Source organism: Hydra viridissima, unplaced genomic scaffold (assembly GCF_058129835.1).
Source record: "Hydra viridissima isolate aposymbiotic clone 2 unplaced genomic scaffold, HvirCarnegie_v1 scaffold_9, whole genome shotgun sequence".
Lineage (NCBI taxonomy): Eukaryota > Metazoa > Cnidaria > Hydrozoa > Anthoathecata > Hydridae > Hydra > Hydra viridissima.
Genome location: NW_028324308.1, coordinates 13,547,257 through 13,565,468, shown reverse-complemented (window position 1 = coordinate 13,565,468; position 18,212 = coordinate 13,547,257). Strand labels below are relative to the sequence as shown.

General features: G+C 30.9%; 2 protein-coding genes and 1 pseudogene across 3 annotated transcripts; 1 reads left to right on the top strand and 2 right to left on the bottom strand.

Moving 5' to 3' along the window:
- Window positions 1–5,686: 5,686 nt before the first annotated feature.
- Window positions 5,687–7,070, bottom strand: LOC145185894 (uncharacterized). The gene is made up of 3 exons (XM_090099022.1): window positions 6,938–7,070; window positions 6,732–6,823; window positions 5,687–6,514 (listed from the first exon to the last, which is right to left on the bottom strand). Exons 2-3 carry the CDS (start codon window positions 6,804–6,806, stop codon window positions 5,792–5,794), a joined length of 798 nt encoding a protein of 265 aa, XP_089955148.1. The 5' UTR covers window positions 6,807–6,823; window positions 6,938–7,070; the 3' UTR covers window positions 5,687–5,791.
- A 1,141-nt stretch (window positions 7,071–8,211) lies between these two features.
- On the bottom strand, window positions 8,212–10,292 carry LOC149884155 (uncharacterized; annotated as a pseudogene). The gene is made up of 3 exons (XR_016455928.1): window positions 10,246–10,292; window positions 8,948–9,449; window positions 8,212–8,367 (listed from the first exon to the last, which is right to left on the bottom strand). The product of XR_016455928.1 is annotated as an uncharacterized LOC149884155 (transcript).
- A 4,606-nt stretch (window positions 10,293–14,898) lies between these two features.
- LOC149884154 (uncharacterized) lies at window positions 14,899–15,593 on the top strand. Its single transcript, XM_090098706.1, has 2 exons — window positions 14,899–15,194; window positions 15,344–15,593. Exons 1-2 carry the CDS (start codon window positions 14,899–14,901, stop codon window positions 15,591–15,593), a joined length of 546 nt encoding a protein of 181 aa, XP_089954832.1.
- The last annotated feature ends 2,619 nt before the right edge of the window (window positions 15,594–18,212 follow it).

The following is an 18,212-nucleotide window of genomic DNA, read 5'->3' as shown; positions in this document are numbered from 1 at the left end:
CATTAATGCTACTGGAAGTAGCATTCCACCATTACTTGTATTTCCGCGTGCAAAATTTAAGGACTACATGTTGAATGGTGCTCCTCCTGGAAGTGTAGGAGCAGCTAATAAGTCTGGATGGTCAAATGAAGTCATTTTTCTGCAGTTTCTTGAGCATTTTATTAGTAATGTACGACCTTCGGTAGAAAAACCAGTTCTTTTGTTAATGGATAACCATGAAAGTCATGTTAACATTTCTATTATTGAATTAGCTAAAAGATCGGGCATAATTTTAATGACATTTCATCCTCACACAACCCACAAAATGCAACCCCTTGATCGTGGTGTTTTTGGTCCATTTAAAATATTTTATAATAATGCCATGAATAATTGGATGATATCACCAGGAAATGCTGGTAAACCAGTTACAATTTATGATATATCTTACCTTGTTGGTCAAGCTTATCCTCATGCTTTTGTACCGATTAATATTGTTAACAGTTTTAAATGTACTGGGTTTTTTCCCTTTAATGAAAATATTTTTACTGATATTGACTTCTTAGCTGCAACTGTTACTGATAGGCCAATAGTGGATACTGAAACTTGCATTTCTAATGATAGCAATGAGGTTGAAACCACTCCTGGCAATTTACCATCAACATTGGAAATTGTTTCACCTGAAATAATACGACCTCACCCAAAAGCCAAATTAAGAAAGGCAGCTATTTCAAAAAGACGTAAGGGAAAATCACGCATTTTAACTGATACACCTGAAATGAAAGTTATTTTACATTCAAAATCTAATAATGAACAATGTCAAAAACCTTTTTCAAGACAAATAAAATCCATGGCAAAACAGATTATTTTTAATCAACATTCTGACACAAGTTTAACTAATGAAAGTTTTGATGAAATTGATTTTGGAATAAATATACTTGACAATGAATCAGAAAATAGTGAAATTGTTTCAGGAAGTTTCTTACTTGTCAAGTTAAGTGAAAAGAAATACTCTAGACATTATGTGGCAGAAGTTATTGAAGTTGTTGGTTTAGTTTACAAAGTTAAGTATCTTAAGAAATCAGGAGACAATAAATTTATACGAGAAGATGACAATGTTTATGATGTAGAACTTGAAGATATTATAATGAAAGTTCCATCACCAAGTGTTGGTCATGGATCATCTAGACGCCAGTATCTTATGTTTGATGTTGATCTGACATCTTTTACTGTACAGTAATGTTTTTTAATATAATATATTTTATTTTCATATTTTTCATTGTCTGCATTAAAAGATTTCCTCTAAAAAGCATTATGGTCAAATCTAAATGAATCTGACAACTAAAAATAGTTTTGGTTGGGTTTTAAGAGGTTTCTAAGTTAAAAACCTATTTAGGGGATATTAATCTACTTAGGGCCAGATTTTTTGTATGATCATATCATACAAATTACTTCCTATTGATATCGACATAATTACTTAAAATATAAAACTCCGCCAAGTAAAAGGGTTTTAAAATCGGTAAACTTAGGTACAATGAGTTCATTTCTAATTGCAAGTATAGCAAGTTATAGAAATATATTTTTGCTCTTAAATTATCTAAAAGAGAGTAACAACTTAATTAAAAACATTTTGTACAATTCAATCACATTTGAAGTTTCCAATCTTAACCCGAACCGTCCCATGTAAATAGCATCCAACTGAAAAAAATGTGACTAAATCGAAATAGTACTGATAATTGATGTCATTTTCTTTTATTTACTACAAAAAAACAAAAAAGCAAAATCATAAGGATTATGACCGTAGGTGTTACTTTAAAACACGGCCCTAAGTACAAGGACAATGAATGACCCTTTGTACAAGACTAGATACAAAACAAAATGTATCAAAAAATCCAAACTAAGGGAGACTTATGTAATGCTGCAGTTAGTAGTTATTTTTCAAAGCAAAATTAATAAATTGAATTACAACAAAACGTTTTACTTGAAATTGTAATATAAAAGTGACAAGAAACAAAATTTTACTTTAGACCATCAAAAAATGTTTTTTGGTTATAACTTGCTGCGGCTGTGTCTTTAATTTCTTACAAAATGGTTTTATATAAGCATTTATTGACATGTGGTTGGCTAGAAATTTCTTTATAACATATAGCAAAGCTGTAATATGTCATGATTACTTATTAAAAGTCCAAATAATTCATAAGAACTTATTAATAACATTACGGTCAAAGGAACAACACACCTCGGTCAAAGGTACAACGTACATGTTGTACCATTGACTATTTGAGTACTTTTTTAAAAACGCTCAAAAATGATACTTATTGGTTGAATGAGAAAAAAGTCAAAAGTATAATTTTTGCGCAAAATATAAGAGAATAACATTAACTTTGAATGGTATAAATTGATTCAACCGTCGAGCAAAAAAACGCCCGGAAACAAAAAGTGGTCAGAGGTACAACAGGTTCCCCTACACACTTTGTTTGTATATTTTGTTGCTTTAGTTATTTAAAGATAATTTACTATTGAATGTTCTTCTGACCTAAAATGGCAGAGGAACTAGAATAAAACCTTCATTAAAACTTGAAGAAATTTTTATTAAAACTCAATTTTTTTTTAATTCTATAAACCTTTTTTTAATCCATTAGAGTTCGTCACTGGCGCCCTTGGTCGTGTATATTTTTTTGCGTTAATCTTTTTAATTCATTCCCTTGTGTAAGTATTCGTGGCTTCCTGTAAACATAACGCATTTAAGGTCACAGTTATGTAGCACTAAATTATCTACTCATTCCGATACTTATGTTGTTTTTATGAGCGCAAGAATATGGTAATATTTCTTATAGCAGTTTCTAATTTTTATTTATATTTATATAAATAAAAATTAAGCAGTTTCTTAATTTTTATTTATATAAAATAAAAATTAGAAACTGCTCCTCCATGGAGAAAACGGGGTAATTTTATTTCCTTTTTCGGAAACCGGCTTTTTAAAATGTAAAATGTTTTCAATATAAAAATGTAGGAAAAATTTTAATGATTAATGATATTGTAAAACTTTTTTATAAAGAGTTTGACTACCATACATTTGTTTTGTGCCTTCCTACTGGTACGCTGTTAATGTGGAAATCCAGAACGGCACCAACGGCTAAAAAAAAACGCAATAAAAATCATGTCATACCTTGAGATTAATAAATGCTTTTCGTGTGCTATGTAATTGGTGAACCGGCATGATCTGGCATGACATACGATGACAGGATAACGGAAAAATTTGTCAGAAACAATCTTGTAAATGAGATCTATTAAACGATTTCTTATAAAACATGTTTTAACGCTGAAAATATCCAACAGAAAATTGTTATTCATTTGTGATACTTTTTATAAATTTGAAATTTTGATTAATTATACAACAGTAAAAATGTACGAAATAATATCATCACCATCAACTTCATCATCAATCTCATCATCAGTTGCTTTTGATGAAGACTTTTGGTATTCCTCACGCAGTCAAGACCAGGCTAAATTTATGTCTATCAATTTTCTTGTTCGAGTAACCACGAGAATTCTTTTTTTAATCATAAAATTAGAAATGCTCATAATAATGTTCATAATAACGTTAAAATGCTCATAATAACGTTAAGTTATCGAAAAATAGTACCGTGTATACCGATGCTTAAGTCGAAGTTAAGTCGTTAGGAATAGGTCGCAAAATGGTCGCGAATACACTGAGTCGACTTGGTGTCTACGTCGTAACAGCGACGTATATTGTATATATTTTTGAATGAATGGAATGCTTAAATTGTCTCAAAAAATCAAACTGACAAATCCAAAGCCTTTTTTAACGCATAAGTTATGCTAAGTTTGATTTTAAACACAGAAAAAGTTTATGATGCAATATGGTGACAAAAAGACACTTGACCAAAGTAACCAACATGTTTAATGTTGTGGCATTCAAATAAACCTTTTTTTACACAAGAGCATTAGTCCTGTACTTATTGGAAAGAGGTTTTCTGTAATCCAGTCAAAGTCGTTTGGGGGAAAAAACGGGGTGAAGTGGTAAGTTTAAGGGGGACCTAGGCCATTAAATTATGTTATTTTCACTTTAAATTTAAAATAGCTTAGTTTATATTTATATTAACTTAATTATAGAATAAATTTAAACCCTACTTAAACTGGAGGACTGGTACATGAATAGGCTAAATAAAGATAGCAATCTTTAAAAAAAATTTTTTTTTTTTACAGGTCTTCAATATAGAAATACAAAGTTTAAATACAAATATTCACACACGCTTAAAAAATTAAATTAAATTCTTTTCGCTCCAAAATCCACAACTGCTGTAAGCAAACAATAATCTGAATGCTCCTTAGTTAAAATTTTGCATGAATACTTTTCCGCATTGTTTGGCAAAGTTACCCAATTCTCGGTATTGGCTGTACGTGACACAGTAGAATGAGGATTTTTCTATCTATATTTAAAGTAACCTCTTGCGCTGAAAGAAACAAATTCTTTAGATTTACTTTTATCTCCTGATAGGCAGGCTGTAATTTTCTGAAAAGTTACGAAAATCACGAAACGATTGGAATTTAATCTGCAAATAAATTCTAAGATTTTTGTTTCAAAAGAACTCAAATCATCTCTTTTTTTTTTATTCATTCTTTTTGGATTTCCGGTTAGTCCCGTTAAAATAACACTTTTTGTCTTTCATCATACACCGGCTAATCATCAAACCAAGGCCAGGTATCCAACCAAAAAAAAATCCTAGCAAAGAAACAACATCAATTAACAAATGAATTTCGGGTGAAGAAATTAGTTTCAATGTACCCAAATCAAATTTCAAGATACAAAAGTCGAGAATTTACTGATTTATTTTCTCCATATTTACCTTAGCTAATACTGCCAAGGGTTTATTTTGTCCCTGATCGTAACGTTGAAGGTCCTTAACAGCGTAAACATGACCTTTTTTCAGAATTATTCTCCTTTTTACAATCAAAAACATTAGTAATTATTTTAAAGAATCTTCATCATATATTGAAATCAAAACAAAGGTTGTCGTTGGATCTGAACCACGCGACTTTACCCAACTTTACGCAAAGTTTTTTCTGAAAATTTTGTGTAGATTTAGTAAAATCTAATACAGTATCTCGCCAAATTGTTTGGCTTTTACTTCCCATAAATTCACTCTTTAGAACATTTTAGCCGTTATATAAAGCAATAGAATACTCTAATTCAGAAATGTGACTAAAAACCTTTGGTTCTATAGATAGTTCACTTTCTGAGCCTCTACAAAAGGTGGCAGCCCAATACATCGATCTTAATCCTACTGAATCCTCGATCTTAATCCTATTATGGAAAGAACTTGATAGCCATCTCCAACTTAAATCGTCTAGAACACGTTACCAGTAAAAAGAAATAGTATACCAACGTACATATTGCAAAAACTAATAGAAACCAATCCCAAAATTCTGTAACGCTGTAATCAAAAATCGAGTTGGACGGCTTTAATAAGCCAAAGATTTAAATAACTTTAGTATTTTTTAAAACTTTTATTGTGACAAATAATGTCTATATTAAGAAAAAAAATCCTTTGAATATAAATTGACTAATAATATAGTAATTGTCTATTGTCTATCAAACAAGACACCAAAAATACACAATTATATTAATATTACAGTTATGTATTTTTGGTATTAAGTTTGGTTCAGTGCACACATTGAAAAAATATTTGAAGAAATAAAATTTCTTATGTGAAAGTATTGAAACAAGTATAAAAACATTTTTCAAAAAACATGCCATCAATTCATCTGTCGATCTTTGTATGCCAGTTCTTTACCTCACTCCTAGTGCTACTCCTAGTGCTGGGGATGATGATTTCAACCATCTATCACTTGAAGTATAAGCACCACACCCACCATAATGCATTTCTGTAAACATAAAGAAATCTTCAGGCAGTGGTGCAACGTCATTGGGCAAAATGGCCGAATTCCGCCAATCAACTGCTAATCCTCGTTGTTCATAAATCAAGTTATTCATATGATATGATGACGGGGTTTTTTCATTAAGGTTTGGAAAAAATGCAAAATAGCTATTTGGTCCTCCATCACAATTTTTGAAAATATATTTCTTGTTATTTGAATAAAATCCTTCATTGTTTCCAGCTTTAGAATAGACTAAAGGCAAGGTTCCCAAAAGAAGGTATGAAATCATATGTACATTTTTGGGCGCAGTAAAATCAGAAAAGTTGTTTAGTTTTAACTCAAGATCTGTAGTTTCTTGGTAAGGCGACGACTGGCAAAGAGGTTGCATAACTGTGTAAGGCTGAGATCCATCAGGTTTTAATATTCTGAGCAGAACGTCTTGTTTTCTTGTAAACAGATGTTTAATATCGGATGGTTCCATTTTAGCAACCATTTCTTTAGGAATAAACGTGTAGCCTCCCCCATTAATTGACATTTCACAATATACTCGATGGTTGCCACTTGGCAGTCGTATGTTATAAACCCCACTTTCAGCTTTCCGGTTAGCTTTTTTGATATGCAAACATGTTGGAACCTGCAATGTTCAATATTTTAAATCTTCTTAGATTCTCAAAACGCCGAAGTCATTATTGTTTTTGTTGTTATCATATTTTAGCTTCAATTTTAAATTTATTTCAAAGGAATTAAAGATTTACTTATTGCTAGTTTATACTAACTTTATCATTTAATTTAAGCTAGTGATACTATTTTTGTATTATTATCATATAGCTGATATCGCTTTATTTACTTACGACTAATTCAACTTGCAATAAAACAAGAACCAACGTCATGAAAACCGTCACTTCCCAATCTTTATTCAGCAGCATGATAGGGACAGGCAAATCTGGAAAAAATAAGTTTTTATCTATTTAATTTATTCAGAATTTTAACTCTGGTGAGTTTAGACAAAAAAAAAAAAAAAAAAAAAAAAAGAAATAAATCTAACAGAAAAAAACACCTCTTTTTTAGGATTAAGGGCTGTGCAACTGACATAAAGGGAGAAATGGCAAAAGAATATTTTAAACAGTTTACGATTGCAAATATCACCTGTTTTTACAAACATTCTTTTTTGCAATACTAGTAACCTTGGGAACTTTCCTCCATCCAGAGTACCTTGGTTATTATTAAAGTCCTGATGTTGACTATGATGCGTAAATAACAAGTTTAGTATTTGTAAAATATCATTAACAAGTTGAAGGTGTTTCTATATTGACAAGTTTTTTGAAAAAATAACCTTTTAAACAGTCGAACCAATCAGTAAGCAATCATTTAAAAAATTGACATTAATCTCAAACTTCTCCCAAACAAGCAGATTTTTTAGTTTCTCATACTTTTTTAAAAATCTTTTTGCCAACTTTTTTTTTTATATTAAATCTAAAAAATCATTTTCCTTAAAAATAATTTAAAAAATAAAAAAAAAAAAGGGAAAAAAGATTATTAGCTACTTTTAAGCCAGAGATGAAGCGACACATGGAATGGATACATGAATGCATTATTAAAATATATAAGTAATCCACTCAATAAACAATTTAAAGATCAGTCGACAAATATCGTTATGTTTAGTAAAATATCCCAGTGTTCACCGATTTTTTCGACCTAATCCCATGTAAAAATTATTTTCTCACTCGTTTTTTGATAAATTATCGATCTCGAAATTTGATCGTATAGAGAAAAGATTGCTCTTTACGATGTCCTTAAAACGAATGACCTCCGATAATAAATAAGGAAGTTATAGCCCCTGAAAATTAAAAACGGTGGCCACTGGCATGTTCCCCACGTTTTTTAACATCCGCCAGTGTACGCCTATATGTTATTTTTTTTAAAAAAAAAATTTATACTTTCAGTCGTTTTTTGACTTGAATGTATTTAAAATTTATGAAAACAAGCAAAAGAATGAAATCAACAACAAACAAAAAAAAAAAGAAAGCATACAAATGTATGCTTTGCAACTAAAAACTTTGTTTTAATCTTTACTCATGTAGTTTCACCAGCTCAAACTTCGTTGCACCTGCTCAATGACGTCGTATCACCCTAAAAATAAAGATAAATTTAATTAACACATTTTGTATTAATATTGCAATTGAATTGATAGGCTTAGGGTAGCGTAAAGTTCTAGATATTTTTATGTTATGTTATAAAAGAACAAAAAAGTAGTTTGGGTTAATTTTAGATGTTCTTACCAGAATTAGAAGTGTATTGCACAACTGGCTTTTTCTTTTTAGCCTTATTCTTAGGTTTAGCTGATGACATTAGCTTCCTCTTTTCCACCACGTGGTTGGCCTGCGAAATTTTCTTTTGAAACATACTCATTAGGATTGGTGAGGCGGAAAGCGTCCAAACCTTCGTCCAGCCATTCTTCATAGGGGCAAATAGTCCCACGTCGAGTGGCTGAAGGAAAATAGTGTTATTAGGTGGAATGAGGATTATTTGTAAATCTGCTAGCTTATTCACTAAATGAAATTGTATCCAACTTTCATGTTTGTTGGTCCAAACATGAACAGGCCTTTGAGTATGATTATCTGTTAGTCACTGGTCAAAAGTGTTGCATAAATATTCATAGAGAACTTCATGATTTATATAACCCTTAGCAGATTTACCAACAGCAACTAAATTTGGAGGCAATGACTGGTAAACAGTCACGAGGATTCTCTTGTTAGCATATATAATGAGAGGGGGAGGAAGAGATCCGTCAGCACCAATATTTGCTTTAGTAAAAGTGCAAAGAAAATTGTAAAGAAAAACGCTAAGCTATCATGCTATTATGCTAAAACTATTATGTAGGCTAAGCTATCATGCTATTATGCTAAACTCTTATGCTAAGTTATCATGCTCTAAGATATGTAAAATTAAAAGCAATTTTTATTGTAAATAATAAAAGCATTAAAGAAATAACAGAAATATAAGCAATAAATTTGATATAAATTTACATACCTAAAACTATAAATATAAAAAATATAAATTTACATACCTAAAAGTTCTTTTTTTGTCTTTAGCTGCCGTGGGATAAAGAATATTTTTTGATGCTCTTTCAGCCAAGACTTTTCCAGCTTTGGGTGAAAGTTGGTAACACTTGGATTCATCGAAGTTAAAATTGCACTTGGGTTCCACCAAGTAGCTTCTAATATCCGCGAACCACTGTTTAATTACTTATTGTGACACATTACCATTTATCTCCAGGTTTTAACAACCCTGATCAACCAAATTGATAAGGTCTATTCCGGTTTATTTTCCCCATCAAACGTTCATCTGACAATAGACGGAACACAAGTAACATGATGGTATCTGGTGACAGGATGAGCTCTCTTTGTGCATTGATTATATAATTAACTAATACTTGCTCCTCAGCTTCGTTCAAGAAAGTGCAGGGGTCCATTTTTTTTACCATAGAGGTTTTTCCACTACTCTTATCCCTCAAGGTTGTTCTACGAATGCCATAATGCTTTGATACACCAGTTGTGCTTCTTCGACCGCTAAAAATAATAAAATATTTAGCTACCTAGGCAGTAAGAACTCATAGCGAAAGTTGTTAGATAGTGAAAAGTTACTAGAAAGTGATATACCGTAATGGCAAATATAGTTTAAGCTTATCTCTTTACATCCGCAACAGCCTCCGCTATATACTCTTCAGTATACTCATCTCTTGTAGCTATTTAAAATGTGCTACAACTTTTTTTCTTTGTCTTTAATTAATTATTTAAATAAAATATTTGAAATTTAAATAATACCCAGCTAACACAAAACGTTCGAGTACGTTCGAAGAACGTTAGAAACGTTCTTAAAACGTTCTTAGAACGTGCCCGACCGTTTCTAACGTTCTACAAACGTTTCTTGAACGTTTTGTGTTAGCTGGGTAGTTGCAAGTTTAAATTTAATAGCTACCTTAACTTAAATGTAAAATTGATTTTAAAATTGTTTAAAATCTATGAAGAAAATCTGAAAATAAAAAATAAACATATATAATATTATTAATTAGCGACTACTATTTAATGATTTAGTTAAAACATCTATCATAAATATTAAATTATATGCTTTAACTTTCTCTTTAATTAATCTTAAAACAAAAAAACGGTGTTGAATAATGATTTATTAAAAATTACGCGACTATTTTTAAATAAATTTGAACCATACGCTTATTGATTTATGCGTCAGAGTTTATACTTTATGATAAAGACAAAAAAAGTCAATTTTTAAAAAATTTTTTGATAGCGATTACTAGCAAGGAGGTTATATTGCTTCCAGTGTTCGCCATCTCCACCCCACGCCCACCTTTTCAACTCATCCACTAATTCTATGTTTATAAGATATTCCTGCATCCTAATAACACCATGAAAAAGAAAAAAAAGAAAAAATTAGATTATCAACAACATGTTTTTTGAATGATTATCCAACAGTTTTTCTAAAATTTTTTATTGAACATAAAGGATTTTTTAGGACAGTTTTTTTTTTCTAAAAAATTCTGTCTACTTTTAAAGTTACACAAGTCAAATTTTCATCAGTTAAAAAGAGAACATCAGTTTTTTCAACACAAGTTTTTTTAAGATTTCTGAACTTTCCAGCAATTAGTTTTTGCTCTGCATGTTTTTAGTGAAAATGGCGAAGACTTGGTGGCATGGCGAACACTGGGTGTTTTACCCTATTACAGAAAAAATAAAACATGGAGAAAACGTGAAAATAGCAATTTCATTCAAAACTTCTGTTCTGATGGTCTATTCCTTTCAGAATGACTTTTAATATCAAAAAAACTGGGGTTGGTAATAGCTCAGGGTCTAGAGAAAATATTCTTTGAGATAATTCATTAACTTCTGGACCCAGATATTTAAAAAGTGACTGTTTTATGTGTGTGCAGAAAAACGACAGGATGGACCGTCTGTCCATCTTGAATGAATTTTTTTATTCATAAAGAACTCGAATTTGTCAAAGAGGAACTGAATTTTCAAAAATTTAGAATTGCAAATGGCATCTGCCTAATATGTTGAAAACTGCTGAAAATGAGAACTGATGTTGTCCACTACTACAACTTTATGCATTTGTTATAAACATTTGTTATAAACGTAAACAAAAAAAAAAATAATGAAAATAAGTTTAAGATTTTCACTCTACTAAAACATCAAACTCATCGAACTAAAAAAGTGTGAGACCCCCCCCATTCCCCCCCCCCCCCCCTCGTAATACAAGTTTGATGCACCTGTACAACTGCATGAAAGATAAAATAGTCCTATAATTAAAATTGTTTCTGCAGGCTAGATTTTCAACTGAAGCATTTAATTATTTTTTTTCACACAGGACAAGTTATAACAAAAATAAGATTGACATTCTGCAATTTTAACAACTCAACTAATCAGAAATACAGAATTTTTATGGTTTAAAATATTTTTATTGAATTCGATGAAAAATTCTGTTTTAAGCTTATATTATTTCATAGTGATGCAGTAATTGTTCCTATAATTACTGCATCACTGTGCGTTCTGATTACTTCTTACTATGTTGAAAGTGAATGGCACCTATTTCCAGTAATTCTTTAATAAGCACACTCCTTTTTGTAAGGTTTCAATATTACGAACAAGCTCATGAAGTTATTTTGACTGTACATCTGATTAGCAAACCGATTGTCTGTCCAGTCATATGACATGAATCTACATAACTTCTCCAATTTTTCACTGTAGGCACAAAAATGAATGGAACAACAACGATACTTGAGTTCTTAACAACAACGATACTTGAGTTCTCGCATTTGCTTGTGTTAGGAACTTTCTGAAAATAGATCAACAGAAACTTTTCCTACAAAGAAACTGAGCACCCGTGTACAGGTGTCATCTAAAACGTCCGATTTGGATGACACCCGTGCACGTACGCAGTGTTATTCTTGCTACGTTAATCTCTCTCTTGGTATCATTAGGACTAATACATCATATCCAAACATTCAATCCGCTTCTCGTCCAATTTTACATTCAGGTTCAGTTCCAGTACCCAAGAAACCTGATTACTTGCTTAAAAAAATATACACAGACGCTAAAAACACAGAGCATGGCTGTCTTTTCAAAATATTTGCAATGATTTTCTTAGACGACATAAAGCTACAAATTTTGAATCTCTAATTAAGAATATAACAAAGAACTATGAAAACCTTGGCTGTAATCTGTCAATTAAACTTCGCTTTTATTTATGTTTTCTCTCTGGTCTGATTTATTAAAGTTTCTTCTGTTCCATACACAAACTGTACTTTCAATTCCTCATACTTTTTCACCAGTTTAGATAAATGGATTTTAAATCTTTTTAAAAAATGTTCTTAAAAAGTGTTACCAAGTTCTTAGTCTATGATGACAATGATGGTTAAGGAGCACCCTTCTCTGATGATGGTTTGTGAAAACTGTTCCTTTTGAAACCGTTCTGACCTCTGAAGTAAGAAAGCAAGAGAGAAAAAAGAAGCAAGAAAGTAAGAGAGCAGAAAAAAACAAGAAGTATGAAAGTAACATCTAGTAAATAAATTATCGAGATCAAAGAAAAAGAAAATAAAGAACTTTACAAAAGAAAAGTTTTTTTTTGTAATTTTTATTTTTTAAAAAGAAAAAAAAAAATTTTTTTTTTTTACCCCTAACTTTAAATTCAATCATAAAAATTCATAAAAAATTCCTTGACTATTGATTATTTTGAAAGTATTTACAATCCTTATATATTCTCACTGAAAAGAGACTTCATTTAATGGATGTTATATTCTCCAACGATTAGTCGGCGGCAAATTTTTTACTAAAAGGAAACAAAAAGTTTATAAGGAATGTTATAATCGATTTAATCCTCTAGGTCTGAAAAATTAAAATATTTTCAGTAAAGCATTAATTTATTTTAAAATTCGTTAAAAAAAATAGGTCAATATAATTTTAAAAAGCTTTTTACTTATTTGAATAAACAAATGAAACCGTAATCAAAAAGTTTTATAAAAAACCTTAAATGACAAATAGCAAATTTTTTCCAATATTTATTTCTTATATCATCTATTTGAATACGTAGTCATAAAAAGAAATACAATCTAAGTTTTCAATCCTTGAAAATTTATTGATGTTTCCATCATGTCGGAAAACGTGCATGTCTGCTATTGTGGACAATGGCAGATCTTAACAACCTGGTTTGGTACAGTTTGTAACAATTTGAACTTTGTATCCTTGCTCATAAAATTGTTTGAAGTTGTGCAGTTTCAAAACTCTGCTCTCACAAAAACCCAACAAAATATCCCAGGATATTTCTTTGTCACGGAACCCAAAATTTCAGATACATGGGCAACTAGAGCATGCACTTTAGGAGAAAACCTTTCTCCTAATTTAACAAAGACATCCCTGTTCAAGCTTTCTTCATGTTTTTTAAAATCTCACTAAAAAGGTCTCTAAGCATCTCAGCTTTTGCAGTTATGAACTTTAATATGAATTCGGAAACTTTATATTTTATATCAAAGATATATTTTCTTATGGTAATATATAAACTGGTTTAAATCTAAAACCAATAAAAGCTACAAATTTAATTAAATTTAAAAAAACACATTTTGTAAGCAGAGTTATTAATCATAAACGTCTCAACACAATTTAGCAATAGCATGCTAATTTATTAACCTGGAAACTCATTACGTTGTACAACCACGTTTAGTGAAATCCTGCATGCCATTTTTAGTCAGTTCATACAAACTACATGAACAAGTAAATGAACCTGCTTCAATACCAAAATAAATATTAGCAAGATTTATTTCAAATTTCCTAGATTTTTTTTTATGTTTGGGTTGTTCTCTCTCACATCTTCAGTAATGGCTAGAATAATAAGTTTCTTAACTCCTCTATCCTTGAACTTGTCTTACTTTTGACCGTCTCTGTATGAGAATTTTGTTTTAGGTTTGATTATGTCTTATGCAAAAAAATTTAAACAGACCTTAAAAAATTCTCCTCCCCCATCCCTCATCACAATCTTTATTACATGATCAGTGAATACGTCTCTCTTCTCTAAAAATTGAATAATAAGCTTAGACACATTGTACTGTAAACTAAATGATTCGTCTGATTTTACAGTTAAATGTATGTAACATCAAAGAAACCATTTAAAACATTGACTTTAAAGTAAAGTTTTTCTCTCAGATTGGGTTAAAAATAATTTCTTCCTTTCCAGCTCAGGAGAACAATACAAGCAGTTTCTCCTTGGGTGTTATTTAACCATATGATATTTTTTAACATTCACTTGCTGACACTTTGGTTTCAGAGCTCTTAATTTAGTTTTCTCGGGTTGGTCTAAAAGGTTTAATATCTCCCTGTAATATCTCTGTGCAGAGTAGTGATTTATCACCACTCTCTAAAGGTTCACAATGAAGTGCTATATCATAAAAATAAGAGAACTGATCATTTTTTTAAAAACAGTTATTCAATAATACAGTTTTTACTGCACAAAGTTATTACAGGGAGAACCTTTTCCAAATTTAGATAAATATCTCTAACGAACATGAACAGATAGAGGAGGGGGTAAGATTATTTTCTTACAGTATCGGACAAAACATGGTGGACAAACTCAAATTTAGAACAAAAGTTGATCAAATTCTAAAAAGAACTAGTAAAACAATTGTACATATTAATTTTTAAATAGTTCATTATGTTCTTAACAAAATTTAAAACGTTTGAATCATACTAAGAATCACAAAAAAAATTTATAACACATTTTTCTCAACAAACTACATTTTTCCTTGGACAAAACAAGGTGGACAAATCAAAACGAAGCTTTTTTTTATAAGATTTCATTGTCTTTATTCAATTTACCGCATTCTTTTGTTTTCACTTTTATCATAACATTACTCTAAAATAATAAAATAGGTTTTGGAACGTCTGGCCAATTATTTTTTCAATTAAACTAATAATAGATTTAACTCGTGATATATGGGGTAAATTGCAACTTAAAATGGCTTACGACAAATTAGGAAGTGCTTTACGTGAACATATTGTTAAAGATTTTAAATGCGGAAAACGTCAAGCTCAAATTTGTAGAAAATATAATATAGCTAAATCGACTGTAAGCAAAACTGTCAAATCATTTGAATCTCGTGACTGCTATAAAACAAACCATCGGGGCGGACGTCCAAGAAAAACATCACAAAGACTAGATCGAATAATTGTTAAAGAGCTTAAAAAAGATCCATTTTTGTCATCCACAAAATTAACCGAAAATCTTGAACTACAAATCTCTGTAATCGCACTGTGCGACAAAGAGCTAACGAAGCAAAATTATTTTCTCGAATGCCTGCCAAGAAACCGCTAACTTCCTTTAAAAATAGAAAGCTAAGACTTGCGTTTGCCAAAGCACACCAAAATTGGACTGTAGACTAGTGGAAAAACATACTTTTTAGTGATGAATCAAAATATAACCTTTTTGGAAGCGAAGGCAAGAAGCGAGTCTGGAGACCAAAGAACACCAGATTCAATACTAAATATACCAAGAAGAGTGTTAAGCATGGAACGTCTGCTATGAGATGTTTCTCAGCACTAGGAACTGGTCCTATTCACAAAATTAATGGAATTATGGACCGCTTTGTTTACAAAGATATAATGGAAGATGGTATGTTACCACATGCTGAATGGGAGATGCCCCTAAAGTGATTTTTCAACAGGACAATGATCCCAAACATACCTCAAAAATTGTAAAACAATGGTTCAAGGACAAGAATATCACCAAAATGGAGTGGCCTGCACAAAGCCCTGACTTGAATCCCATAGAAAATATGTGGGAAAAAATTGACAATAAGATTGAGCGTGCAAATGTGAAGACCAGTGAGGAATTATTTGAACAAATCGAGAAGGCCTGGCGAGAGGTTGATATGAGAATTGTTGACTCATTAATTGCGTCTTTGCCTCGAAGAATGAATGCAGTAATTAAAAGTAAAGGAGGTCCTACCAAATATTAAGTTAACTTTTGAAGTTTTTTGAAAAATAATAAGTTAATTTTTGTATTTTTTTGAATTTTCAGTCGATTTTTTGAATGTCCACCTTGTTTTGTCCAAAGAAAAATGTAGTTTGTTAGGGAAAACATGTTTTAAAACTTTTTTAGCGATTTTTAGTATGATTCAAAAGTTTTAAGTTTTGTTAACAACATAATAAACTAAATAAAAAATAATATGTTCAATTGTTTTACTAGTTTTTTTTAGTTTTTGATCAACTTTTGTTCTAAATTTGAGTTTGTCCACCATGTTTTGTCCGATACTGTAGATATGGCTCTCCTTTTATTTCTAATTTTCTAATGCCCTAGAGAGTTTCTCTGGCCACAAAACTACACATGCAGTCTGATTCTGGTAATGACAGAAACTATTTTTTTGTAGAGGAAATATATGACTAAGGAGAATCTGTTGAATCTTAGAGACCTCTTTTCAATCAGTTGGATATTTGTTATCAGTCAACTCCAAATGATTTATGTTTCTAAAAACATAAAATAAACACCTTTTTTCAATTTTCAATGGTTCAAAGATTGTAAGTAGGCATTGCTGAACTACTTGTTTAATATACATTGGTTGGACAAAATGACAGGAACATCAGCTTAAAAAGAGCAAAGTTTTCAAATGTCAATAAAATCTTCAAAATCAAGAATTTTTTGTCATGTTGTTCTAAAATCTTATATATCATAAGGAAGAACTAAAAAAAATTAGCATAATGACGGACTTGTCAGATTTCAAAAGAGGACAAATTGTTGGTGCTTGTATGGCAGGTACTGGTGTTACAGAAAAAGCAGAATTATTTGAACTTTCAAGAAGCACTGTCTGAGAGAAATACTTACATTTGAACAGGAGGGAATAACATCTTCTTTTTAGCAAAACTCCGGAAGAAAAGCAAAGCTTTCAGAAAAGGTCCATTAGAGACTAACACGTATTGTTAAACGAAGTCATCAAACTACAGCTCCTAAAATTGCAGCAGAACTCAATAACCATCTTGAAAATCTATTTTTTACCTAAACTGTGTGTTGTGGGTTACAAAAAGCCGGTTTTCACGGAAGAACTGCAATAAGAAAACCTTTGCTTTCAAAGGCAAATATTGCAAATCGTCAGGAATGCTACAAAAAGCTTCAAAATTGTTCATTAGAGCAAGAGTGTTGTTTTTTCTGTTGAACTGTCCTTTACCTTATTTGTTAATACCGGCTGTGTATACGCGTGGAAACAGCCGAAAGACGCGTATAACCTAGATTATCTTCTTCCAACTGCTAGTCATGGAGGAAGATAATCTAGGTAATCCTATAGACTTGGTTCTATTTCCGGAGGGAAGCGCAGTTTTCCAAATGATAATGATCCAATTCATACTGCTAAAGTGATCACTGCTTAGCTTGAGTAGCATTCCGGGAAAGTTGAACATCTTATCATGCCACCACAGTTTCCTGACTTTAATATGATTGAGCATTTGTTGTGCATTTTAAGAAAACAAGTAAGAAGTTGACTTACACCATGATTTCACATATAATAACTTCCAAGGGAATTTTAGACACACACATAGATATACATTAACTTGGTAGCACTGTGTTATTTATATAGATGGATACTATGATAATGAGTATTACGTTCAGTTAATTGGTGTTATACACTTTTAATGCTAATGGGTTTCGATAAAAAAGCAACTTTTTGTTTTCTACAAAAATTCCTTTTTTTCTTCTTGGATCTTGATATTTTATTTTCTGGATGTTCTGGTAAATAGCGTCAACAAGATGGGTTTTCAAATGATTACTTCAACGCAATAGAAATCAATGTTGAAAAATATTCCAGACAATTAGTTTACTGTAAAAACATTAAAAGACTTGTTGAGACTGATAAAAGAGATAAATTTATCAAAAGATTCTAAATACACGGATTAAGGTTGAAGGTGGATTTTCAAAAGAATCTTTTAATAAAACTTTACAGAAAACGTGGCCAAATGTAAACTCAAAAAAAATTTTAAGCTATAAGGAAGGAATAGGCAATCAAAAGTACAAAGTCAGAGGCGTAAACAAACTGTTGAACCTTCCTCTAGGTGTTTTGCTTGACGACATAAAGGTTTATTAAGTTCTTGATCTACTTCACGGAAATACAAATAAAGTTTACAATAACCTTGGAAAATATGTGGAGTTTATGGACACCACTTTATCGGCAAACCAATGGAACAAAAGTTTAGTTTTGCTGAGGCCTAAGCTGCATGGTGGTCAATTTAAAGGTGGAGAATGTTCCAAACAGCCGAAAAATATTCATGTGTTAGAAGATTTATTAA

What these genes read in the sequence shown, in the direction of transcription:
- LOC145185894 (XM_090099022.1), bottom strand. Translation starts at nt 6,806, where the DNA reads ATGCTGCTGAATAAAGATTGGGAAGTGACGGTTTTCATGACGTTGGTT. An exon ending in TATTGCAAGTTGAATTAGTC is followed by an intron (nt 6,515 to 6,731) that starts GTAAGTAAATAA and finishes TGAACATTGCAG; the next exon opens with GTTCCAACATGTTTGCATAT.
- LOC149884154 (XM_090098706.1), top strand. Translation starts at nt 14,899, where the DNA reads ATGGCTTACGACAAATTAGGAAGTGCTTTACGTGAACATATTGTTAAA. An exon ending in CAAATCTCTGTAATCGCACT is followed by an intron (nt 15,195 to 15,343) that starts GTGCGACAAAGA and finishes CATACTTTTTAG; the next exon opens with TGATGAATCAAAATATAACC.